This window comes from Nomia melanderi, chromosome 3 (genome assembly GCF_051020985.1).
Source record: "Nomia melanderi isolate GNS246 chromosome 3, iyNomMela1, whole genome shotgun sequence".
Taxonomy (NCBI): domain Eukaryota; kingdom Metazoa; phylum Arthropoda; class Insecta; order Hymenoptera; family Halictidae; genus Nomia; species Nomia melanderi.
The window spans coordinates 13,848,667-13,874,863 of NC_135001.1; the positions used below are offsets into that span (position 1 = coordinate 13,848,667).

The 26,197-nt window shown below is 35.7% G+C and overlaps 4 protein-coding genes across 5 annotated transcripts in view; 3 read left to right on the forward strand and 1 right to left on the reverse strand.

Annotated features, from left to right (window-relative positions):
* The window catches only part of Gbs-76A (Glycogen binding subunit 76A), a 73,985-nt gene extending 71,562 nt beyond the window's left edge, over window positions 1-2,423 (reverse strand). The window contains exon 1 of the mRNA XM_031990306.2: window positions 1,956-2,423. The gene's annotated coding sequence lies outside the window, so the exon portion shown is untranslated. The remainder of the gene's footprint in view (window positions 1-1,955) is intronic.
* aln (divergent protein kinase domain 1C) lies at window positions 2,324-14,028 on the forward strand. Of its 2 annotated transcripts, XM_076365786.1 has the most exons (5): window positions 2,324-2,666; window positions 3,014-3,059; window positions 9,925-10,080; window positions 11,280-11,967; window positions 12,442-14,028. In XM_076365786.1, exons 2-5 carry the CDS (start codon window positions 3,055-3,057, stop codon window positions 12,670-12,672), a joined length of 1,080 nt encoding a protein of 359 aa, XP_076221901.1. In that variant the 5' UTR covers window positions 2,324-2,666; window positions 3,014-3,054; the 3' UTR covers window positions 12,673-14,028. The 2 variants fall into 2 exon arrangements, with proteins under 2 accessions (XP_076221901.1, XP_031846216.2); XM_031990356.2 differs by lacking the exons at window positions 2,324-2,666; window positions 3,014-3,059 and adding an exon at window positions 5,061-5,641 and having other exon boundaries at window positions 9,920-10,080.
* A 1,009-nt stretch (window positions 14,029-15,037) lies between these two features.
* On the forward strand, window positions 15,038-16,092 carry ATPsynF (ATP synthase, subunit F). Its single transcript, XM_031990357.2, has 4 exons — window positions 15,038-15,241; window positions 15,317-15,415; window positions 15,751-15,867; window positions 15,947-16,092. Exons 1-4 carry the CDS (start codon window positions 15,160-15,162, stop codon window positions 15,973-15,975), a joined length of 327 nt encoding a protein of 108 aa, XP_031846217.1. The 5' UTR covers window positions 15,038-15,159; the 3' UTR covers window positions 15,976-16,092.
* Window positions 16,093-17,353: 1,261 nt separating this feature from the next.
* Hel89B (histone acetyltransferase 1) lies at window positions 17,354-26,196 on the forward strand. The gene is made up of 15 exons (XM_031990451.2): window positions 17,354-17,561; window positions 18,140-18,189; window positions 18,435-18,682; window positions 18,767-19,125; window positions 19,210-19,567; window positions 20,170-20,792; window positions 20,877-21,652; window positions 21,722-22,292; window positions 22,438-22,732; window positions 22,852-23,153; window positions 23,250-23,563; window positions 23,642-24,392; window positions 24,473-24,751; window positions 24,822-25,460; window positions 25,667-26,196. The coding sequence occupies exons 2-15, from the start codon at window positions 18,179-18,181 to the stop codon at window positions 25,865-25,867; spliced, it is 5,727 nt and encodes a 1,908-aa protein (XP_031846311.1). The 5' UTR covers window positions 17,354-17,561; window positions 18,140-18,178; the 3' UTR covers window positions 25,868-26,196.
* Window position 26,197: the final 1 nt, after the last annotated feature.

Consider the following 26,197-nt stretch of genomic DNA (forward strand, 5'->3'; position numbering starts at 1 on the left):
TTTTAAAATAAACGGCTCAGTTAATAAATTATTAATGACTTAATAATTTAGCAAGCTTATGAAAGAAATCATAGGGTAAGGGGTTATTAATGTACAAAGCATTATTTTGCAGTATATGAAGCGATAATGGAATGACATACAGGAATTTATCATGAATACGAGTGAACGCGTGATAAGCCTATTTTGAAAAATACAAATGCAGTGTTCGGCAAATTGTCCAATGCATTTCCCCATTGTCGGATAACACTATGCGAGGTCCGGCATTGTACACCTTCGCGTCAGTAAAAGTCATCGATGACATCCACGATGACAGTTATTACGTAATGGTAAACTAATAGTACAGACGGAAATATACGTCTTGTTTGATCACGTGCGCGTTCTTTGCGCCTTGTTATTTATAACTTGAAATCTGCGGGTCGATTTATATTTTAGTCTTGTAAATGGAGTATCGAGATAACACGTAAGAACAATTTGAAAAAGAAAGAGTGAACGAAAAATTGGAATTTATAATTATTCGTAATGCTAAAGCAGTTTTTTAATAAAACGAAAATGTTTATTACTATTCGAAGTTCCCGTAAAGTATTATAAATTCTACGAAAATTGGAATTGTAAAAGAGTACAAAAAAATATGAATATTGTTGTTGCTATTGTTGTTATTACTATTATTATTAGTATTATGTTATTTTAAGTGTTTAAAATCTTAATTCGAATTAGGTTAAATTCAAATCAATCGAAACATCGATCCTTATAAAGTTTTCAAAAATTACATGAAATATCATACTGTGATTATAAATTATTAATTAATCAATCAATGATTTCATAATAAAACAAACCTAAGTATTTTTAATAAATATTTTTATTATTACAACATTAAAATCTCAATTTGCATTTTTGGTTTTATACTTCAATCACATTAAACATTCGATAACAGTTAAAATAAAAGGAAGAAAGAACTGTATTCCATGGTCAAAAGAAAAATACATTCACAATAAAGAATGTAAAAAAACATTCGAGACAATTGTTTGCGATTTTATTTTCACTGAAATCAAGTTATTCAATCTGTCTCTAACTTCAGACCGTGTACAATTCTTCCTGCCCCAAAATTCAATAATATATTTTTAAGTTTCACGATAACGTGAAACGAAACGTGTACCGCCAGAGCGTAGATAACACAATATATTTGTTTACAATAGACATCAAATATACTTACTCACGTGAAAAATAAAACAACGCGCAATCACCGGCAGAGACGCATAACAGTGCTAAGGACATTTATTGCATCACCCCAATATTAAAATACCTAATCGCCGACACGAGATCACGCCAGAACTCAAAGTGTCCTAACCTCAATAAAAAATAACACACGAAGAGTAACTTCATCAATCACATCGTTCGCGAAAATTCGGAGCACTCACTAAATCCAAAACTGACGCAATAAATATTTACAACCTAACGCACACTGCGCGATCAGCCCGGATCATTCAAATCCGTTTCACACGTCTCGACAAAGCTCTCACACCTAATACAAAACGGAAACATCTCTATCAACCTAAAACCCGATTTCCATCAAAACATTAAGTATACACTATTATTCGCAACCGGCCCACCAACATCTCCGCCATGTCATCTCACGTGTCAATGCCGCGAAAATCGACATGAATCATCAACATCAAACAACAAAATTCCCAAACACCATTTCATCAAACCGTACCTCTAAAAAAGCTTATATATTGAAACACGTTGCTTCAAATAAAAAAAGACAAAAAAAAGACAAAGAACAAAAGAATCCGGCCAACAAGAAACCCGACAAGTCCAATGGGCGGAGGACACCACCCCCAGCTCAGCATGCAGGTATACACAGGTCATGCACCCTAGCACTAGGGGGGTGCGCGAGTAAACACAAACGAAGAGGCGAGGAGCACGCGTGGCGCGGGATCAACCGCGTGGCCACTCACCGACTTTCCGCCAGGCAATCTTTTCGTTCCTGCCCCTTCCAGGGCGCACGTGAACTGCGTGACACTCTCGCGGCGCGGCGTGGCAGACCCGTCGTTCCCTCTAGAGCCGAGCGCACTTGTTCTCCAGGTAGCAAAAGCTAATTCGCCAGTGAAAGGGGCAAAAAGTGAGGAAACCGCGCGTGTCACTCGCTTCCACTTGGTACCACCGATGGTTTTTAGGTTAGAGATGAGTTTCACGACGTTAGAGAAGGGTCCGCGAAGTGAACACTACGCGGGGAATCGGAAACGGCGGCGGGAACGCGCGGTGCCATACGACGTGTGTCCGGCGCAAAAATGACGGGGACGTGCGTCGCGCTACACAACCGTCGGCACAAGGGCGTCGAAGGTCGCAGCTGCGCGCCGAGGAGCGAACAGCATGCAGGTGCGTCCCTCTTTCGCGACGCGCGAGACCGCGCGCGCGATTTGGAAACTGCCACGAACAACCCAGCCCTCTGACGCACTCGGGTCTGCGGACGCGAGGAAAGGGCGGAAGAGACTGGCTTGTGAACCCGTGCTAAATGCGGACGGGTTGTATCACGCTCTCCGCTACGCCGCGATGACGTATCGCCGTCACGACCGGCTTGCAGCGGGTCGGGGATGATGCTGCGGTGTAGTCCGGTTACGTTTGGGAGAATTTAACCCCTCGCCGTACAATATTGTGTCGGACTGGAGGTAAAAATTTAAAATTTTAACGAGTACTCCCGTCCCTCCGTTTAAGCTGTACTTTTTTACGCGAGTCACTTTTTACACAGTAAAATATAACACTATTTACAAGGCACTGTTTATATGCGATTTGAATCATAGTAGCGATAGTGACACCTAATAAAATTTGCTTTTGTTTCATGAAAGGTCATTATTATTATTTTGTTATTTTTATCTGTAATCTTCATCGTTAAACTTCTTGCTCCCAGACTCATCCCCTCATGTCACCATAATAGAATCTAATATCATTTATAATGTGTATTAGTGTCACATTTCCTCGGTGGAAGTTTTCAAGTTAATTTTAGTTTTTTTTTCAGGTTAAAAAAATAGACGGATCGTTTGAGGTTAATTTTAGCAAATGAGGTAAAAACTTTTGTTGCACGATCCATTTTAGAACCGCCTTTATTCCTGAACATAAGTTACCCATAATAAATCATGGTGTTACTTTATCGTATAATTAACTTGAGTATAATATAATGTGTAATTGAGATTTAAATTAAAATTTTTGGAAAAGTATGTAATGTTAAATATGCAGAATACTAATTCGGACGTATAAACGATTGTACATGGATGTCGAGAAATCCCTTTATTACTCAATATTTTCAAAAACAAAAATAATGGATTTGAAATCAAATTATTGTTCCAAATTGATCAGTTTTACAATTGATTTGTGCAATTTTAAAAGATGTGCACATTTTAAAACTGTCTTTAGCATGCTAATAAAAACTGACTAAAATGTTATTTTAAGTTTCAGTAATTGTTACAAAATGAATGTTTGATTCAAAATATGTACATATTGAGAGACCTAATTTTCGAAAAGTTTGCAAAAAGTTCTGACTGATTTTTGCATCGATCGTACACTTTTAGGAGTTATATCTATTTCACGATATAGTCCTGGAGGCAGCACCAGCTAGACTCTGAATTAGAAGTTACAGTCAGAACAAAATCAACTGGTCGTTGAAAGAGCCTCTATTCTCATTCACGTATCACGATCTCATCTCTTATATCACTGTATTTCTCATCTTTTTTTAAAGAACAAAAAAATAATATATTAACTAATTGTGTAGCAGCCTAATTTATCTCGTCAACCAAGTAGAATGAAAATGAAATAGGTATACAATTGAGAAAAATGGAGGGTACAACGTTCAGTAGCATTTACGGGCCAACAAAGTTTGGTCCAACTATACGCTCGTTCGCATGACATAAATTCTACGAGCTTATAAGCTTAACACCAGCAAAAAATCCTGTGATAGCTGATGCAGTTAGACATTAGTGGACATAGTGGACGCCACATGTGAATGCAAAGCGTTTATCTAATAATTATTTCTCGCTTGATATTATTGTGTACGTTCCATTGAACTGACCTTCACTAATTGATGTTATATGATCTAATCGTGCAGTGACGTAATCGTTAAATGCAGAAATTTGGTTAAGTATGTAGGTAGGTATGCTACCGTGGAACATAATATTTTAAAAGCGATAGAAATATATCCAATACCAATGAAATAAATATTATTCAATATACTACTGCCACTACAGGAATAAATTTCGAAATTGACATCACTCCAGAATAAAAGAATACATTTATATGAAATAAATCTCTCAAAGACCTAAAGATTCCCGAAATTAGAATTTTTCTAATACCTAATCTCTAACAAAGAAATGGATCAGGTCTTTCAAAACAGACGAGCAGTCGGAAGTATCGAATTAAGTTTAAAATACTTACGTCCTGTTATAAATCAGAGCCATGAGAGAAAAAAGAAATTATAATTTCCCGACAGTTCTAATATTAGATTAGCCAACAGGGTTTGTCGTTTTTCTTTTTAATATGGCGTTCATATCGTGATATTGCGAGTAACTGTTGTATAACTTGACGAAAAAAGATTATACGGCAATCATTCTGGACACATTCTAGAACATGAAGAAGTGTCTTTCTTCAGAAGCCTCTCTTAGTTTTCTCAAAAACATTTCACGCCATCTTAAAAGTGAAAAATTTATATTCCCATCATAAACGACTTTCTAAAAGTTGACGTACAACTTTTCACCTTTATTTGTACTAAAAGTGTGCTACCGGTACCTGAACAACCTAAAATACACTATGCATCTCAACCCTCCACATGATATAAAAATCTATTTGAAAAAAATACTAATTACGGATTCCAAAAGTAGATACTTTGTTTTATAACGAGCCCAAAATGACTGTCGTACAATTTTTATTCGCAAAGTTACGACAGTTCAAATATTCGCAACTATTTAAAATTCAGATCCTCCAATTTCGCACGTCAGCGTGTTATCCCTTCCGAGGGAGGCCCTGGTGCGCACGCGCCGCGTTAACGGTCTTATTCGAATTCGGCCGTGGTTAAGTCGAAATTGGCGACGGACCTGCGCAACGCGCGCGTACCCAGCGAGATCCGCCGCGAGAGGCGCGGCGTCGCGACGCTGCTGCTGGCATGTGCCGCAGATTATGCCGCATTGGCACAACCGTACGACACCGGTCGGTCGAGAAGGCTCGCCGCGAGTGGGTTCTCTCGCGAGCCGAATCGAATTAGTCGGACGCAACGACGGAGAATCAAGAACAGGAGGAGAAAAGAAAGGACACGATGCGCCGCCGCGGAAGGAGACGACGGCCAACGGAAGATCGTCGATGAGGAAAAAAATTCGTCGCGACTTCGGCGAATCCGAGGGGGTAACACGCGTCGAAGGATTCGTTAGAGGAGGCTACGGGTGAAAGAAAAAGTGTCCTAGCGGCAGCAGTGATATCGGCTTACCGGGTGAGACAACTGGCGCTCAGGATCATGAACGTGCGACGGTTGCCCGGTTTCATGTACCACTACAAAACGGCCACGATCCTCGTGTTCTCGATGGTCCTGCTGATCGTCTACTTGCTCCTCCACTGGGGCATCATGTGCACGAACCTCGAAGCATGGCGGCACGTATCCAACGTGGTGAGTTCCTCTCTCGCGTAACCCGATGACGTTTCTGACCGACCCAAAGCGTACCGAAAACGTTTCTATGGAACGCTCGTATCTACACGCGCGGACAAATCCCTGAATCCGGGGGATGCAGCGAAGGGTGAAACTAGGGTAGTAGAGTAAGGTACACACGGGAGAACGGGGCGACGGGCACGCACGCGCCCTCGCAGCGTGCACGGGACAAAACTCGGGAGAGGATTGGTGTCAGTTTCCCTCTCACGTGTGTCTCTGTCTGTGTGGGTACCGAACGGGAGAACACGAATCGAACCGTCCGTGTTTGATCCTGTTTACAATGTCGCCGCGTACCACGTCGTTCTCTCGCGGACCGAGCTTGATTTTGGGGAAGTTCGCGGTCGAAGCTGACGCGACCAAGCGACGTACTGTTGTTCGAAAAATCTGCCGCTGTTGAGGTATTTGCTCTTCACAGCGGTCGTGGAATGGGAGCTTGAAATTGTTTAAAGAAAGATGGGGTCACATGTGAAGTGTCTGGAAAATGATATTTCGGGGTGTTTCGATGTTGAGTATTGAGTTTGAAAAGTGCGTGATTCTGTGGTATACAGTGGAATGAAAGTTTCTTGGGATAATTTGCAGTGTTTGAGAAGTGATCGACGATAAATTGAATTATTGTAACCGATGATTATAGTAGTTGTGTACTATAAATCAGTCTAAACTTGTTTTTGGTTTACTTAGTAAACGAAGTGTTCTTACCATTGATATATGTGATTTATACACATTTGATAATCTATGTACTTTTTATCCTTATTTATATGACATATAAAAGAATGTAGAATTTTTAAATTAAAAAAAAATACAATGATTATTAAATATAAATGATAACATAACATATTTCAGTTGATTTTATTCCATAATTGTATTATTACCTTCCATTTTATTTTTCGGAAAAAGGAAATCGTTGATTACTGTAATAAATTCAATTACCGTTTTACGTAATTACCGTTTATTCATTATTACTGCTGGAAAAACGATCGTCCTTGATTTCGTCTCATAATTGCGTTATCATCTCCCCTTCCATTTGTAAGTGTAGCGGAATTACTGATTATAATGGTAAATTTAATTTGACGTGAATGATTCCATTGAACAGCCGTCACATCGAATGGTGCGCTGTGTCACTGCTTATACGTATTACATCCATGTGCTCGGCTACCATGTTGGAATATTAAAAAGTGAACAGTTTATGTAATGCATTACCGAATGCACGCGATTTAATGAAACAATGTCAGTGCACATTCTTCATGCGAAATCATTCTTTTCTTTTGCGTATCAGTTATGATAGATTAACAACAAAACGATTAAATATTCTAATATGAATTAATACGAAATCCATTTGTTAAATTGTCTTCTGTCCCGTTTACCATGTTACATTAATTTTTCAAACTTAATGTTCACTTAAATTTAATATGAAAAAGAATATTCTGTACTATTAATAAAATTAAATTTAGTATTCAATATAATTAGTGGATTAAGAAAGTAAATTAATTATGATTTAATGAAGCACTTCAAGCCCTAATATATAAGAGAATATAATTCAAAATTCAAAATATATAAGAAAATATAATTTAAAATATAATAATATTTTCTGTTCATCTCTATCATAAGACATTTTTTAACTAACGAAATAAATTTCTCCATCATTCTGATTTTTATAAAATGATCCGCAGTCTCATTATAAGACTTAAGGGATGTCTAAAATCCTGGCCTCAGTTGTCTCACCCATTAGTTTCAAATAAAACAACCCAATAATAGCTAAATCACCCGATGTCGTCGTCGGACATCACCTAACGCCAGCCCTGTCCAGTCTCAATAACCCTTGACTCCACTTAAAACAAGTCGTCAGTGTACAACTCACACACGAGCGAGCGAACGTGAGTTTTCTTGACTAATTAACTGCCTCTTACTGTCTGCAAGCCAATCGTCGTACAGTGCAACCTTATACATCCGAATTAATTAACGCAGTGGTTCTTAAACTTTACGAGTCCGAGGACCCCTTCAAATTATGCGCGCTTTGTCGGACCATTAATCATTAACTTTATATTTTTGCTTGGTACAAGATAAAAAATCACTGTCCGCGTTTAAAAACTGTTTATTTTTCACTGTACAATTTATTACAGTCTGAAATTTAATTTCGAGTCTTTGCAAAAATGAATTTTGTCTGAAAAATCACTTGTGGGTACTTAGCAATCAAAAATTGTCGAATGAAGTACTTATATTTTGCAAATAATTTTGTTTAATTCGCTTTGCATTTTGGCGACCCCCTTAGTGTCTCACTTCCGTAACTATTATCACTATTAATAAGTTTTATATCAATTGGAATACTTTAACTAAACCACCGGTTAAAATTTCATAAAATAATTTTAAGTGGTTTCCCTCCTTAGTGTCGCACTCTAACGATCCGTTTGGGGTTTCCGTTCCAATCCTACTACTCTCTTACGATAGTCACCTCCGTGAAAAAGAAATAACAGTGAACGAAAGAGGCAGAACAAAATTCACCAAGCTCTTACATGTGTCTCTCCAAGATGTAGGACACAGCTTGCCTCATTTTATCGTCCTCTTCTTCACACGTTCTTGGCTTGGTACAAAACAAGACTTTACAAAGAATGTCGTATTTCATTTAACTTGGCTCATAAGTTGGACTCATATGAAAAACCATAGACAGCTAAAAAATAACTACTAACCACATCTTTTTTCCTTATGCTACGATGTATACAATAATGGAAAAGGCAAACTCGCTAATGAGTAATGCTTCAATTTCAAAATTCATTATGTGCATCTTAAACAAAGAAAATAATTGTTAAATTAAATATTTCTGCTTCTCGTTACTATACTATAATCATCAAAAGACTATACAGTTTAAAAGTACATTTTTTATTACTATGTACATTTAATATTACATATTAAAAACCCTGTACAAAATTTCAGTTGATACTTCTTTATGTTTTGCGTATTTTTACCTACTATAATAAAAGTAATGCATTAATAAGGGTACGTTTCCAGTTTCTTTATAATGTAAATTATTAACTATAGCGAGCTATCAAGCTGTTCTAGATAACAAACATATGACTCGGGTAAAAAAAGTCAATTTTCGTACAAACTGCTCGCGGTGAATTTATACATGCGTCGCGGTGGACGGGGCGCGGCACGCATCTTATGGGGGCTACCTTTATCCAAGAAATCCTCTCATCATGGCGATCACGACAACTAAAAATATCGCGTGCATGATCCGGCGTGCACGTACCCAAGGCGTTCTTACGCGCACGCGAACGAGAACCGTGTGCAAATGTGGCCGTGCGCTATACGTCGACTGGCTGGCTGGATGGTACGTAACACAGCCACCACCCACGCGACAAGAGAATAATTCACTTTTATTGCCCCGACTACAGCGATGCTTGAACGTCCACGGATCGAACCGTAAAACTTTTACGACGTGATTCCGCTGCCCATCCGCGAAATTTCTTCCCCTGCCAATTAATACGTGTTTCAACCCCTCGCGGCACGGAGCACCGTCGGTTTTTCGTTTCAAAACAACCTCGCTCAATTTCATTGCAATTTATTTCTATTTTGTATTGCAATTCGTTTGAGAACATTTGACAAATATCAACATTGCGGTCATACGTGCTATGATATTGTAAATAGGTAATTATACCAAGAATTTTTAAGGACGACGAGCAATTCTTGATATCAATCTCTTTCAAATGATTTCCCCGTTACAGATGATAGCATATTTCCAATTATTAAATAATTTAGAGTTTTCGATATTTCTAGTTGCACATAATTTTATAAAGTAGGAAAAGATGATGGAGTAAACAGCAATAAAAAAATAAAAATGACCATCCTTGAAGAGCTAATACTCCATTATTAGACCGCGGATTGTTGTACGTTTAAACGCGAAATTTCGTATTATTATCATTTCAATATTGACACGTTGCGATCATCGATAAGACAGTAAACTCCTGTTGAACTTCGACCCTTGTAGACCAGACGAATTTAATTTTACAGAAAAACCGGCTGTCTGTCTATTCATTACAAAGCTCGGCCACGCGAAATGCATGTTTCCCAAAATAATTATACACGGTGTATAATTATAAGGTATTAAAGTGATTGAATAAAACTTTATTACTATAATGTTCAGTCCTGCTATGAGATTATCCCGACCTTTTCCTCACAAGAAAAAAAAAGCAATTTCCGTTAGCGTGAAGCTGTGCATTCAACGGCTGATCATGATTTTAATTTTAGTGCAGTACGCACAGAAAAGGAGACGCAATAGGAATTCTGTGCGACCCGCTATGCGCAGAAAGGGGTATTCATTCGCTCGCGTGCGAAACGCTGCATGCCGGCAAAGAAGCTGTTTTCTCCGCGCACTGGGAAGCGACGCGACTAGTATTCAAAGCTTCAAGGTTCGTTTTTTTTCTTCCTTTACCATAAAAGTAGCAACTAGAAAATCTACATTCCAGTTACACTTAATCCTGTTGGAACGATGCAGCAAGACTTTTGGGTTTTTTCTCGTTTTCGTGTTTCTGGCTCTATGCGGAAATAAAACCTGATCTATTTCAAACGTCCTATAATGTAACACATTTTTCGTATTAAATAAATTTTTCAAGGGGAAGTTCTTCTAGCGCTGGACGTTTAAATTTATTTGTCTGTAACGAAGAATAATAGTACCATACTGATGTTCAGTAAGATAAGATGATAACGATCTTATTTTTATTCACTGAAAGTTGAAAGTAAAATTTTATGTTTGGTAGGAAATTATTTATAATTCATATCTGAAGGAGTAGGTAATTTCAAATGAAAATTTCATTCGAATCCTTTCCAATGCTTTCACGCAACGTTTTATCTACGCTTAAAAAATCAGGTTATACTTTTTTTTGGGACGCCCTGTATATTGAGTAATGAACTTCGGTCGCTCGCGTAAACAGCCTCTGAAGTGGGTAAAATTTACGATTCTTTTTATGTGTGGAAAATGATTTATGGTTTTGATTCTTTTTTTTGAATTTTTTATCATTGTAGATTCACATTTTCATAAATCATCGTATGGTAAATAAAGAAAGTTTGAAAAGTTATATGTACATCGTTGATCATTTCAGTTCATACACTTATCCAAAGCCTAAAAGTAAAATAAACATGTTGAAATTGTAAGCCGATCAGCTGAATAGTTTTTTGTTTTAACGCCAATTGGAAAAAAGAATAGAATTTTGAAATGTCCCCCACGTGAGGTAGGTACCTATTTCTCATCCTTTAAAACAATTCATCAGGTGAACTATTCCGAATTTCATTGTTTTTCATTAGTACAGCCAACTAACACTAAAATTTCCAAATGTGTCAAAATGGTTCTCTTCAAATTTCTTCTTTTACAATCGTTGAAAACATATCAATTCTTTGCCAAGAAATAAAATTATTAAACGTGTAGACTCAGTGATTCTCAAACTAACATATAAGTGAATGAAATTCCCGATAAACGCGCTGTCGTGTATGGGAAAATATAAAACAGTCGATTCAAGTATTCCATAGGTTGAATCGTTAAGTTATCAACCGATCAGCAGGGACTAAAAGAGCACAAGAGAAAAGTTCACGAATAAATGGATTGAAATTTCAGAACGAAGACTACGGCTGAGCAGTTCGAGTCGCTCTACTGGACGGACGCGTCCGGCATGAAGCATTTCCCATCGGAGGAGGACTTCGGCAACATGATCAGGGATCTGGTCGTCAGCAAGTTGAACGTGACGCTGGCTCGGCATCAATTAGAGAGGCTGACGCGTCTTCGGACGCATCGCGTAGAAACGGAGCCGACTAGGCGACAGCTCGAGATGGAGAACCTTTGGCCGTTGCTGCAGGAGAACGAGTACCTGATCAGCATCCTTTACGAAGACAGGGACATTTTTCCGCAGCTGATTGGCACGTGCGGTACGTTCTACGCGGTCGAGTACGTAAGGCCTATCGAGACGCCCACGACGGTCCTCGCGCTATCCGATTCGAAACCGGAATGGGCGAAACGTCTGAAACTGGCTGTGATGATACTGGACCTGCTCGAGGAACTGGACACCAATTTCCCGGAGCCGATCCATCTGTGCGACGTGAAGATAAACCATTTCGGTCTGCCGCTGGGCGGCCAGAAGCTCAAGTTCCTCGACCTGGACGCCGCGTTTCCTAAAACGATTATCAGCCGTATCACGTCCGACAAGAAGGCCTGCAAGAGACACGAGGACTGCGACTACTTCGACTGCAGAACGGTCTGCTCGAAGAACAAGCGATGCGAGTCACCTGTGCTGAACAATAATTTGCAGGTAGTGTCGCGATACCAACACAGTTTGGGTTTTATGAGTCAATGATTGCTTGAATTTAACACGTTGACCACCGGTGGTCACCCATGACAAGAGCTTTCAAATTACTTGAAAACTGTTGTCAAATCAAAATATTTCGTTACACGAATAACCAGATAATAGAATTATTAATAATTAACCCCAAGCACCATTTGCCTTTATTGTAAAAGAATAAGTAACATTATACAAAACGTTCTCAAAATTCTGTTTTAAAACTATTTTAACAATAGTTGCCATAATTATTTGTATTATCATGATTGCTTCTTATAAGCATACCGCTTCAGTGCTTCCCAAGTGTTCTTAAATAAATAATTAGTGCGCAATATTAAACTATAGTTGGATTAAATAACGTCAAAAGCCTCAGAGTGAAAAGTCAAGAACACTTCGGGTTACAAGGGATTAAAGCTAAGTTGTTCATAAGTATTTATGATGTTTTAGATCGTGTGTGAGAAGATATTTCTCGGTTGGACTCTATCCGGAACTATCATAATACCCGGCCTACTCATGTCGGAGCACACCACCAGCACTTTGGCAGTGTTGTTACGGCAATGCGCGAACCCAGCTGGCGACATCGAGCACTTGCCCCGTGCTGCTGTTCCTGACAGCTTGAAAACACGACTGTACAATATGCTACACGAAATGGAACAGGAAATCGCCGCTTCTGTCTAGACATTAATTTCATTGGGATTTCTTTCGGCGAAATTCGCTGTTAATGGTTGGTGACTGGTTGCTCCGATGATGCTCGGAGCCACCATTCTTTGGAGCATCGCGATGAGACAATTGAACATGAAATATTCAAATAAAAAACGAATTTGCTCCAGCTGTTAATATTAGAACTATTCCAACAAGAGAGTTAAAACGTTAAATGTTGTGTTTTTTGTAATCGTGAGGATTTTTACATCTAAAATTGCTTTAAAAATTGATGTTTTCATTTACGTGATACAATGTATATCGCGAAGAAATAATTTTAACTAGTTCTAGTGTTAATCACGAATCACCGAAGATAAATGTTTCATCTAAAGTGGCCTTTAGAGTACGAACAGTCCGTACGTAGTGTCTCATTTTAATATGTTGCAAATAACGGTTAAGGAACAAATTGACTATTTTCTTAACAAAATTATTAACAACAAAAACGTTAATTTTGCGTTCAAATTTAATTTAAATTCACGAAAAGTCGAATTATTTGGTTCTCTAATGGAAAATAGATAAAATTTAAATAATTATTTATACATACAACTATATGTAATACACACATTCACATATAGATTAGAATAAGATGCTGATAAAAGCGAATTGATTTTCCATAGTTGCAGAATTGCCTCTATGAGAAAGATCGATTATTAGAGCTTGTTGTCCCGGCCTTTCAAAATTATTTAAATTAATTTTGAACAGTAGTATAAATAAAACACAGTGCATAATAAGCACACCTCGAATCCAAAGTAGTTAGAATATAATAGATCGAAGAATTTTTTTATAGATTCGATAGATTTTTATAGTTTCAAGGAAAAGAACGATCTTTGTACTTCAAAAGTATAAGGAAATAAATGACCATTAGAGGCTAGTGATAGTAATAAGGGAAAAGATAGTAACATCGATTATTATTAACATCGAGCACAAGTATAAACTACTTTCACTTAATAGCAGCCTTATTACAGAATATTGAAATCTACTCGATACGCTTATATAGAAGCCAAAGTACAAGAGTCACTACTTTTAATATACGCCAGTACGGCTTGAGGCACTTACTTAATAACATTAATATCGATTTAGCGCAATAAAATTGCGGAATCCATTCCGCAACCTTTATCATTAGAATATAGTATCCAATGTCAACTTTAGGAAGTTTAGATTTCTAGAAACTTCGAATTTCAAATTCGCCAGAAATTCAATGAACTCACTGGGTTGAATGAAGCATTTTTAACAAAAAGCAATCATTTGCCAATTTTTATGTATTGTTTGTGATTTCATGGAAGGCAATATTTATAAACCTTATTTTCAAAAATAAAAAATTGATTCCTTAAAATATATCAACCCAAATTATTATTTGCATGCCCTCTTTTTTAAGTAGAGTAGAGTCTGTATTAATTTTACTCTATTTTACTCGAGTCTATATTATTTTACTTGTATGTAATGTAAGTAGAGTCTGAATGTAAACAAATATTAAGGGATAATTTTGTATTGAATATTTGAATGTTTTTCGTTGAAAATAAATAAAATAATCAAAAATTAACATGATTTTTGTAGCATCTAGTAGTGTTAAAAAGTTTCTCGAAGCTTGCGAAATAGCTAGTTAATATTCATTTTTTTGTAATATGACGTTACAGATGACAGTAAAACGAGTTCATCGACACATATCATTGTCATGACTTACAAGTAACCTGAATAATGTAAAATGAATGTTGAGTTACTTCTCCAGTTTTGTGTACAATAATTATTCGTTTTTCGAAATTATAGTCTTTTTTTGCTTATAAACAAACTGGAGAAACATTGTCAACTGTTCAAATTCTATCGTTTCATATACTAAAATACATTATTGTAAAGCATATGTCGAATGACCTTGACATAATCTGTAAGGTGACCTCAAATCATTTTTCTCACTAGAATCACCAGATATTTACATGGTTTTGCAGTATATCAATTCCTATTATTCTTTGTGAAACATCCTGTATATGTGTCTGTCTCATGAAATTTTTGGAATGAAGGTGTTTCGTTAATGTAATTTCAAAATAATCAATTTTATAAAAACTTTAAAAGTAAGATTAATTTTTCTGTGACAAAACAAAATTTTCTCTATTAGTCATAATCGTTCCAAAACTGTCTTATTATAGAATTTTCAATACTAATTTTTAGTTTAATTTTACACTAATATTAATATAATTTAAATATTTTACTAAAAGAATTGTAAATAAAAATTAATGAAAATATTTTTCTGAAATTAATAATATTTTAGTTTCTTATGGGTAATTGAGGAAGGGATTTATACCATGAAGTAAGTATAGCAATTTACTGTCATAGGGATTTTCTTCATACAAAGTTGCTTACTATACATCCGCAGTAACCTATTCAATATCACTGGTCAGTGTACTGCTTCTTCCTTGGCAAAACGAGTATTTCACGATAGGATTGTACTTTCGTTCTGCCTACTAATTTTCAATTATGTTAAGAATTGGTGAATATCCTCCAGAATATGATCGAGCAAAACATGGTCCATATGACCCGGCTCGGTACTATGGAAAACGTGGGTTCTATTATTTGACTTCATAGGTAGCCTTTAGACTGAAAGTTAATTACAAAGTAAATTATGTATTTGCAGCTGATACACCTTTCGGACAAGTGAAACTTGGTGAGCTGAAAGAATGGATTTCACGGCGTGATATGGGACCTCGTTCCTTTATGGCTTTATGTTCACGAGGTATTTATTATGACAAAATGGCTATATTATACCTTAAAAATTGCATAACTACTTGACTTCAGAATCTTCCTCCCCCTCTCTTTCTGACTCTCCTATCATTTCATTTATATTCTATTACTTACTAATTATGATCAACTATTGCTTTTAAATATATAACTTTATTAACAGAATATTATAAATGTAGTGGTAAATAAAATGAACATAATTTTCAAATTATTTCTTATTAGCTATGAATTTATTATCATTGATATGAATGTTTTAATTTAAGCATATTATATATAATTAATACAATCTATCTCTTTTATTATACCTTACAAATTATTATTGATTTATAGGTTTTTGGCGTTGGCAACACAAATATATACATCCTAGAAAATCAGGAATAGCTCCATATTTCCAATTAGCTGTTGGAGGATCGATAATATTTTACATGTTGAATTACTTGCGTATTCGTAAGTTTATTGCTTAAAAAACTTTCAATTAACATATTTTAAAAAATTCTGTTATAACAAAATATATTTCACTTTACAGGAGGTCACAGAAACTACAAGTATCATTAGGATGCTACATTATTAATGAAGACATTCTAACAAAATAGAATACATTATATTAGTTAATTAATTTGAAAATGAATAACTTGTAATATGAAATAAATATTCCTAAAATGTGTAACTCAATATATTATGGTATTAATTAATTTAAGGATAAATTGCATGCAATGAACATATAATGCTACCAGAAGTATAATATTCTATAATAAAAAAAACATTGATTTCATTAACAATGTGGAGTCAGTAGTTGTATTATAACAAGCTTAAACAAATTTAATCATTTATTACTTTAAATTTTAAAAGAAGGCATTTAACAAGCAAAGACACTATAAATGTACACACACATAAATTCATATATCTGTAGTTAAATAATTAGAACAACTGAAAAAATTTTTTTAATTGTAACAAACATTATAATACTCTTTATCAAGTTGTTAATCCTAAGTGATATCTTTAAAATATTTTAACTCAATTAAGCCAGTAGGCTTAACACAACAGTGGAGTATCAACAGTGTAAACATCTAAATCGGAAATATGTTAAACAAAAATACATGCATATAATTATAGCGCGAAATTTGAACACTTATTTTTTATTCATTTTTCCTTTTTTCTGAGTTTATTAATCCTTTCATATTTTAACCTTTATTTAAGTTTAGTTTGTTCTTGAATATATACATGTTATGCTTAGTGCTTTATTTTGTAAATAAAAACAGTAGTAAATAATTATTTATATAAATGTATAAAGCAAAAGAAATGATCAACAAATCATATTACAGGAATTATATAAAAAAAACATAAGATAAACAAACACTGAAATATATGAGTAATATTCACTAAAAAATAAACAAGTACTTTTAATACTTTGAAATTATACAATACTAATTGTAATTTTGAAACAAATATCGCGCTCTTCGAATATGTGTAGGCAAAGTACATCGAATTCCCTAGCTTCAGTCCACCCTAGATAGAACAGAAAAGAGTCCCAATACATTTCAGTACAATGCACAAAAACAAATGTGCATAAGATCATTCAACAATTAGCAATTATTAACAATGGCAAATTTGAAATCATACCATATCCATTACTAAAAGATTGAGGAAACTCTATGAAGCATAAATTTGAAAAACAAAACCTAACAAAACTGGATCTATATACTAGCAAATGTAATTGCAAAACTTTATATGGACCTTATGTATACCTTTGTAACTCTTTACCGAGAGTTTTATTAAAAATTCAATTAAAAAAAGGAAGAAATACAGATTTTTTTATTGGTATAATTTATATGCGCAATTTGATACGATTAGTGCACGAAGAAAACGTTGATTGGTCAATCGATCCGTGAAATGCGTTTACTCCGCCAATAGGAGCAAAATTGGGGGACAAAAGTCAGGTTCCCCTGCAATATGGCTGTCAGTATAAATTTGATGCTTGTAACATGCGCTTCTCTCCGAAAAATTTGACAAATAGTCTGTCTAACTGTCGATTTTTCCAAAATATACAGCGTAATGTGATTTTTGAAGAATCAATACAGTGGGAAACGGCTATGCGGGTTAGCTGAAGAATAACAGCTAAACACATTATATTTTAAAATCAGGTATGTTTAGACGCTCGTAGATCACTATTTATTTTTATATATCCATATTGCGTTCCTCCGTAACAGCTAGTTAAATATTGCATTGTGTTTATGTTTCTATAATTAAGATTCCTTCTATATAATCTAAGTTTACAATAGCCGTTTCTACAAAACCCTGGACCGATCGAGGAACGCGTTCTTACAGATGTCATCTCTCATCTCTACTTCATCAACGTAACAGTAACAGACTTTCGTATATGATTTTGACAATTAAGTTTTGATATGTTAATCATTACCAACTTTCACCAAAAAAGCAATACCAAACATATAAATAATTTTAAGATTTCTTGTTCTCCATTTTACTTTTGCACAGCTGGAGTCTTTCATACACTTCCTATAGCATTTTTATAGTAAATAAGAACATAAGAAAAATATATTTTACAAGCAATGTACCATTATTTTGTAAAAACACTTTCATTATAACCGTAATAACAATTGTTTACAAACACTATGATAATTATATTATTATTGTTCAAAAATATTGGATTTTACAGAATTTATAAAAACGTATACCACATATGTATTTATTTTGATTATAGGTATTCACAGTTGTTCCTGAATTAGTATCACCTATAAACATGACATCAAGGTAAAACATTATACAATTTTGATATTTAATTTTTTGTACAGCTATAATGATGTTGTTTTCAATTGAAAAATTTGTTTAATTACACGTGTATAAAATTGAAACTCTTTAAACTTTGTGTGTAAGAAATTAAAAGAATTGAAAAAAATATATATATTTGTACTCACTGCATAATTATTTGTTTAACTGTTTATAACATATTCTAATAAGTGAATAATTTATTTTATAATTTAAATTGTCTTTTATAGGTTGGATAGATTGTTTATATTATTGGAAACAGGAACAAATGCGGTAACAAAAAAGGCTGCCGCACAACAATTAGGAGAAGCACAGAAATTACATCCTCACGATTTACATCATTTATTAGCAAGAGTTTCTACTCTGTTAAAATCTCCACAATGGGATACAAGAGTTTCTGCTGCACAGGCTGTACAAGCTATATTAGCTCAAGTTCCTGCTTGGGATCCACAACCTATTAAAAAAGAAGTTAAAACAGGTGGTTGTTTATTTTATGTTATTTGTTAATACAAAATTCAATATATTTAACTATTGATTAATCAATTTTATTAATTAATAATAGACGAAGAAGCAAAAAAACATGCACCAAATAATAGATTAAACTTGGCAGACTTTGATATGGAAAAAGTTTTAGCATGTAGTTCACACTTAACTGGATCAGAAGGCAGTGAATATGATTTAATTAATGCTGACGGAGAACAAGTACCAGTTTCCAATCAAGAAGAGAAACTGATTGCTGCTAAGTTAGGTCTGCATCCTCAGTTAATGGGTGTTGATACATCAGAGTTATTTACTGCTGAAGATCTTACACCACTAGTGTTACCACCTGTCTCGAATACACAAGCAAAGGTGTCTATAGGTGAAACACTGAAACAACCTAGTGGACTGAGTAGGCGTGAAATAAACAGAGCTAGACGTAAGGTAATGTATGATATCATTATCCAAATATTATTATACAAGACATAGTTTTAATAGATTTTATATATTAAAACTTCTTGAATACAGGCACGACAATCAGTTTCAAAGCAACGTTCTCGAGAACCAGATGATCATCGTAGCAATGAAGACTATCACAGTAACTCAAATGCTCAATCTCCCACTAATAGTACAGGGGAGTCGTTATGTAAAAAAATAAAATTAGAAAAAGTAATCTCAGCAGATACAAACATGCCCAACAGTAATACACAGACTGAATCAACAAATGGAGTACCAGATAGTACTGGTTGTTGGCCTGATTCTGCAATAGACTGGCCTTTAGAGTCATTTGCTGAAAATCTTCGTCTAGACCTATTTAGTCAGAAATGGGAAGTAAGACATGGAGCTGCAACTGCTTTACGAGAACTTGTAAAGTTTCATGGAAAAGGTACACAGAATTATACAGAGTGATTCATAAATACATGTCGGTACTTCAAGGGGTAAATCTACATGCCAAAGCAAGTAAAACTGTCCTATTTTGAACATATCCGATATATCTTAGTTTTCGAGTTATGGATGATTAAAAGAAATGTTCAAAGTGCCTGTCTTCTACCATAATACACACTTCTGGATGCCTTAACACGTCTTAATCGTATCAAATGTTTACAAACAATATCCATTGATATGATGTAGACGAAGCTTCGAGTAAAGAGTGTGTTCTCGTGAATTCAGTATCATTCTAAAGCGGCAAAATGAATGCGTACACTCGCTTCATATCGATGGATATTGTTTGTAAACATTAAATACGATTAAGACGTATTAAGGCATTCAGAAACATGTATTATGGTAAGAAATGGACATTTCGAACATTTCCATTAATCATTCATAACTCGAAAACTAAGGTATATTGGCATATGTTCTTATGACATTTTTTACTTGCCTTAGTGTGTAGATTTTCTTCCTGAAGTATGGACATGTATTTATGAATTATCCTGTATTTACTAGTAAAAAGTAATGGGAAAACTTAATGTTTATTAATATATGATATAGGCGCAGGCAAATCAAGAGAACAAACTGCAGAGGAAATGGAAGAAAGTCATCATCAATGGATTATTGATGCTGCGCTACGACTATTGTGTGTCTTAGGACTAGATCGTTTCGGAGATTTTGTTTCTGATCAAGTTGTTGCGCCTGTGCGTGAAACATGTGCCCAAGCACTAGGTTCTCTATTGTTACTAGTGCCAAATCAAAGAGATAGTGAAAATAAAAATAAAGATATTATAGGAATCATATCGATTATATTGAAGCTTTTAGAACACGATGAATGGGAAGCAAGGCATGGTGCGTTACTCGCACTAAAATATTTGCTTGCCGTTCGAGATGATTTGTTAGATGACATACTACCAAGGATTTTCCCTGCCACCATGAAAGGCCTAGCTGATCCAGTTGATGACGTAGGCGCTGCTGCAGCTAGTGCACTCATACCAGTGGCCTCTGCTCTCCCGAGATTATTAGAACCATCAGAATTAGAAGCTATTGTAACTCGTTTATGGGAACTTCTACGTGAACAAGACGATCTAGCAGCAGCATGTAATAGCTTCATGGGTCTATTAGCTGCTATACTTTCATTACCTACTGCACGTGCTTGTCTTACACCACAGCCATTATCACAGGTATAAGCCAACACATACCTGAGTTCATTTTATTCTTTATACGGTATTTACCAAAATCATTAATGTAAAATGAACTAATCGTAGGTTTTACCACGATTATGGCCATTTCTCAGTCACTCTAGTTCAAGTGTACGCAAAGCAACTTTACAAACATTGCAAACATTAACCGGAGATGATGGAGCACAGAATGAGAACAAAAAAGAATTATGGGGTGAAGGAGGTGGACCTGTATTACAGGATGCACTTCGTCATGTCTTTCAGCGTGTACTAATTGAACACGTAACTGCCATACAAGACGTAGCTGAACGTGTGTGGGAGAATCTAGTCGTACAGAGCGATCTCGAATTGTTACTGCACGCAGCATGTCCCCTTGTTAGCACATGGCTTTGCCTTGCTATGCAACCGGAACATGTGCCATTTAATCCTAACTTATTAATGACAATAAGTTCACTTAACAAAGGTAGTAAAAGCAATCAGTTTATTAGTGCCTGCGATGGACAATCAGACACTAGTAACAATGGTGGAAATAACGCCACACCTGGAAATGTAAAATCGATGTCTGAATTGAAAGTTTATATTGGTGGGATCGAGACTGTAGCTCAGAATATAAGGAAATCAAACGTAATTCAAGCTCGTTGTAGAGCTGCACGCATGTTAGGATTGCTGTCGCATTATGTGGTGCAACCAGCTCCATATGTCACCTATACACCAGATATACCTAGTCCGGCACTTTGTTATGCTAAAGTATTACTAGCACACCTGAATTCACGTTCGGCGTTGCAACGCACTATCGCTGGACTGACCATGTCTCATTGGGCGACTGTAAATGATAAACCACCGACAATACCAGACATACTCAGGTACAGAGATGAGTTTTTTTATTTGATTATTATTTAGTATAATGTAATAATGATGTATTTGCTTAAAAGGGACAAGCTCTTGGGGTGTTTAAACGAATGTGTATACTATGATGAGATCGCCGCATCTTTCACTCGACTATTACACGACAGCCGTGATTACATTGCCACTCTCAAACATTATAAATTACCTGTTCCTATCGAAACAGATGCATCGGGAGTAATGACTCTAGATCAAATTGCGAACCTTACTGCAAAACCAATTACAGACCTTTGTGCCATGGGCAATGCTACAGGTTCTGGGGGACCCGGTGGAAATATCGGCAGCAGCTCCAACACAATTAAATTAAAGCCAAAGGTGATAGAAAGTTTAAAAGAAAGACGAAAAGCTCTGGAAATTGGTGCTAATGATACAGCAGCTCAACAACTTGCTTACAATGTTATGTCAATGTCGGCACTTGCTGGTGCTGCTACAATGTTACATTGCCTTCCTCCATCTCCGCAGCCTCTTAATCCATTAGTAAAGCCACTGATGGAAGCTATTAAACGCGAGGAAAATGAAGAACTACAGAAACTAGCCGCAAAACATTTGTCATACTTAGTTGAACTTTGTTTAGATAGACAACCATCTCCTAATGCAAAGGTATATAGAAAAACTGAAATTTATTATTACATCTATGTGATTCTTCGCTAATTAATACTCATATAGCAAATAAAGCGCATAATAAATAAATTCAATTAATTTGAGTTTCCTTTAAATGTCAGTAATGGTAATTTTGTTATTACAGATATCGATCAATTTATGTACATCCTTGTGCTCTGATATTGAGTTTACGCCTCGCGTTAATTGTGAAACTGATACAGACCTTTTTGATGGAATCCTTACTTTAAGTAATAGACAAAAACACGCAGAAAGAATAGCTTATAATCGAGGAGCAAATAGTGGACTTGGTGGAGGAAGAGGGCCAGGTCGGCCGCCTACTACTGAAATTCCTTTGGAAGAACTTCTTGCTTGCGAAGAACCTGAAGCAAAAGCAGCTAGGACGCGTCGTCGTGGAGCAACTTTGGCACTGACTGCTATAGGTTAGATTTCTACATAATCATTATTATTTCTTATTTTTATTTGTTAGCGTCTTCTTTATATTACCGACGATACGACCGATTCGTCCTTGGATGTATTTTGTATTAATTTATTTTTATAGCTACTCATTTTGGTGATCAATTACCAACTCGTCTACCACATTTATGGGAATTAATTCTCCCAAAAATATTACGGGAAGAAGAAAGGATTACAGGATGTGAAAATTCTCAAGAAGAAGTGAATCAGTTGATTTCTGGTTTACAAGTTTTAGAAGTTATGACTCCAAGTCTCCATAAAGCTTTACTACCTCCTGTCCTAGATTGCCTTCCATGTTTGTGTAAATTATTGGCTCATCCATACAAAGCTGTTAGACATATGGCTGCACGATGTATGTCTGTGTTAGCTACATTAGATACAAAAAAGGTAACGTTCTTATTGTTAGTTTATTACATTAGCATTTAATTTTCAGTTTTATTAATATAATGCTTACTTTATTTATCATTGTATCATCTCTTACAGGTAATAATATACATCACACGTAATGTAATACCACTTTTAGAAGCTACTGGCGGCGAAAAATTGTATTCGACGACCGTAACAGCTCCACGTGAAGTAGACTCGATAAGGCAAGGTGCAGCTGAAGCATTAACTTGTCTTGTTGAAAGCTTAGGTGTTAATATTGTAGCATACGCTGTGCTTTTTATGGTTCCTTTACTTGGACGTATGAGTGACCAAAATCAAGCTGTGAGACTAGCTTGCAGTGCAACGTTTGCAACCCTCGTACAACTTTTACCCCTTGATCCCGGTGCAATAGCTGATCCGCCAGATCTAGTGTAAGTTGAAAATATTTAATTTACATTTAGGGACGTAATTATTTTTAATGCGTCAGTATAATTTTAAGTGTATTTCAGGGAGAAAAAAGCTCAGGAGCGACGATTCTTAGAACAACTTTTAAATCCACGCAGTATTCCAGATACCGAGTTACCAATTCCTGTAGCAGCAGAGTTACGTTCTTATCAACGACAAGGCCTGAATTGGTTAAACTTCTTAAATCGTTATCGACTTCATGGTGTCTTATGTGACGACATGGGCCTTGGAAAAACGTTACAAACTCTTTGTATATTAGCATTAGATCATCATCGAAACCCTCATGCTCCACCAAGTCTAGTAGTGTGCCCGCCGACTTTAACCGGTCACTGGGTATACGAAGCAGAGAAATTCTTTGAAAGTAAAGATCTTTCAGTTTTGCAATATGCCGGCACACCACCCGATCGTGAGAAACTGCGTCCGAAAATTAATTTCCATAGACTGGTAGTTGCAAGTTACGATATAGTGCGCAAAGATATTGATTACTTTGAAACGTGGCAATGGAATTACTGTGTACTCGACGAAGGTCATGTTATAAAAAATGGAAAGACAAAAAGTGCAAAAGCGACGAAACGATTGCACGCCAATCATAGGCTTATACTGTCAGGAACTCCGGTTCAAAATGATGTGCTTGAGCTATGGTCCTTATTTGATTTTTTAATGCCAGGTTTTCTGGGCACTGAGAAACAATTTGCAGCAAAATATTCGCGTCCTATTTTAGCTTGTAGAGAACCAAAAGCCGGACCAAAAGAACAAGAAGCAGGTGCTTTAGCTATGGAAGCACTGCACAGACAAGTAATTTTTCTGTCATTTTTATATTCATTAATGATTAAGTATATTCGTATATAACCAGAAGTCTACCCTGTTCTGGATAGGTATTGCCATTTCTATTGAGGCGAAATAAAGAAGATGTTCTTCAAGATTTACCACCTAAAATTACTCAAGACTACTATTGTGATTTATCACCTCTGCAACGTACATTATACGAAGACTTTCGTAGCAGACATTCTGCCACTTTCTTGTCTACTACATCTTGTACTTCATCTCCAGGCGATCCTCAAGGAGGTCACGTGTTCGAAGCATTGCGATATCTACGTAATGTTTGTAATCATCCAAAATTAGTTTTAAATCCACGACATCCATTATATCAGACGGTATGTACCACAGTGTCGCAAGTTACAGCTAATCGTTTGCAATAGTACTTACTAATACACAAATTTTTAGATATGCAATTCACTGAAACAACAAAAGAGTACATTGGCTGAAATAGAACATGGAGCTAAATTGCCAGCACTGAAACAGTTACTATTAGATTGTGGAATTGGACAACCGCAACAACAACAAAACCGTAATTCTGTATCTACTGGCAATATACCAGATAATCAACCACCTCAACAGCAACAATTAGTCAGTCAACATCGAGCTTTAATCTTTTGTCAGTTGAAGGCAATGTTGGATATTGTAGAGAAGGATCTTCTACGCGCGCATCTACCAACAGTTACATACCTTCGTCTTGACGGAAGTATACCAGCAACTCGAAGGCATGCCGTAGTGGCTCGTTTCAACGCTGATCCATCGATCGATGTACTTTTGTTAACAACTCAAGTAGGAGGACTTGGATTGAATTTAACCGGTGCAGATACTGTTATCTTTGTGGAACACGACTGGAATCCTATGAAAGATCTTCAAGCAATGGATCGAGCACATCGTATTGGACAGAAAAAAGTAGTCAATGTGTACAGGCTTATTACAAGATCTACGGTAGAAGAAAAAATAATGGGACTTCAGAAATTTAAACTTCTCACAGCAAATACTGTGATTTCGACAGAGAATGCTTCTTTAGAAACAATGGCTACCGATCAGGTAACAACTAGTAATTAAACTTTTTATTAAAATGTCAATATAGGTTCGTTCATACGTAATGTTACAAGATAACAGCTCTGTTGGCAAGCACTTTAATTTCTAAAAAAACAATCCTGCAACACTTCAAGCAGATCACTCTTCTAATATAACTTATCGAAATAATCCAAATTTTATATTCAAATGGGGTTCATATTTTTTCTTTACAGTTACTGGATTTATTCTCATTAGACAATGGCAAGGGAAAGAGGCCAGACAAACAAGGAGAGACTGCATCTAAAATTAGCGGAGTTCCAGGTGTTAGTCGTTCTGTCTTAGAAATTCTTCCTGAATTATGGGAGCAACAACAATATGATGACGAATACGATTTTGACTCATTTTTATCCACATTAAAGGCTGATAACCAGTGAGCTTTTAATTTAAACAGTCTGTTTCACTGAACATAATTATTCTGCAAAATTGTATATTTAAAAACTGAATCTATAATGGCAATTATAGGATTCCCCTAAATTCATGGACTGAAAATAATAAATATTCTTCTATTTAGAAAAAAAGGAAAACAATGTAAGAACTACATGTTAAGAAAAAAGAAACTCGCATAAATAAGTTGCTAATTGATTATGTACTATAAGTAAGCGAGTCTTGTTTATTTATAATAACTTATAAAAACGTCGATACAATTACAATTCCGTATTTGTACCAAATAACACCAGGGTGCATATTTATTTATATATTATAAT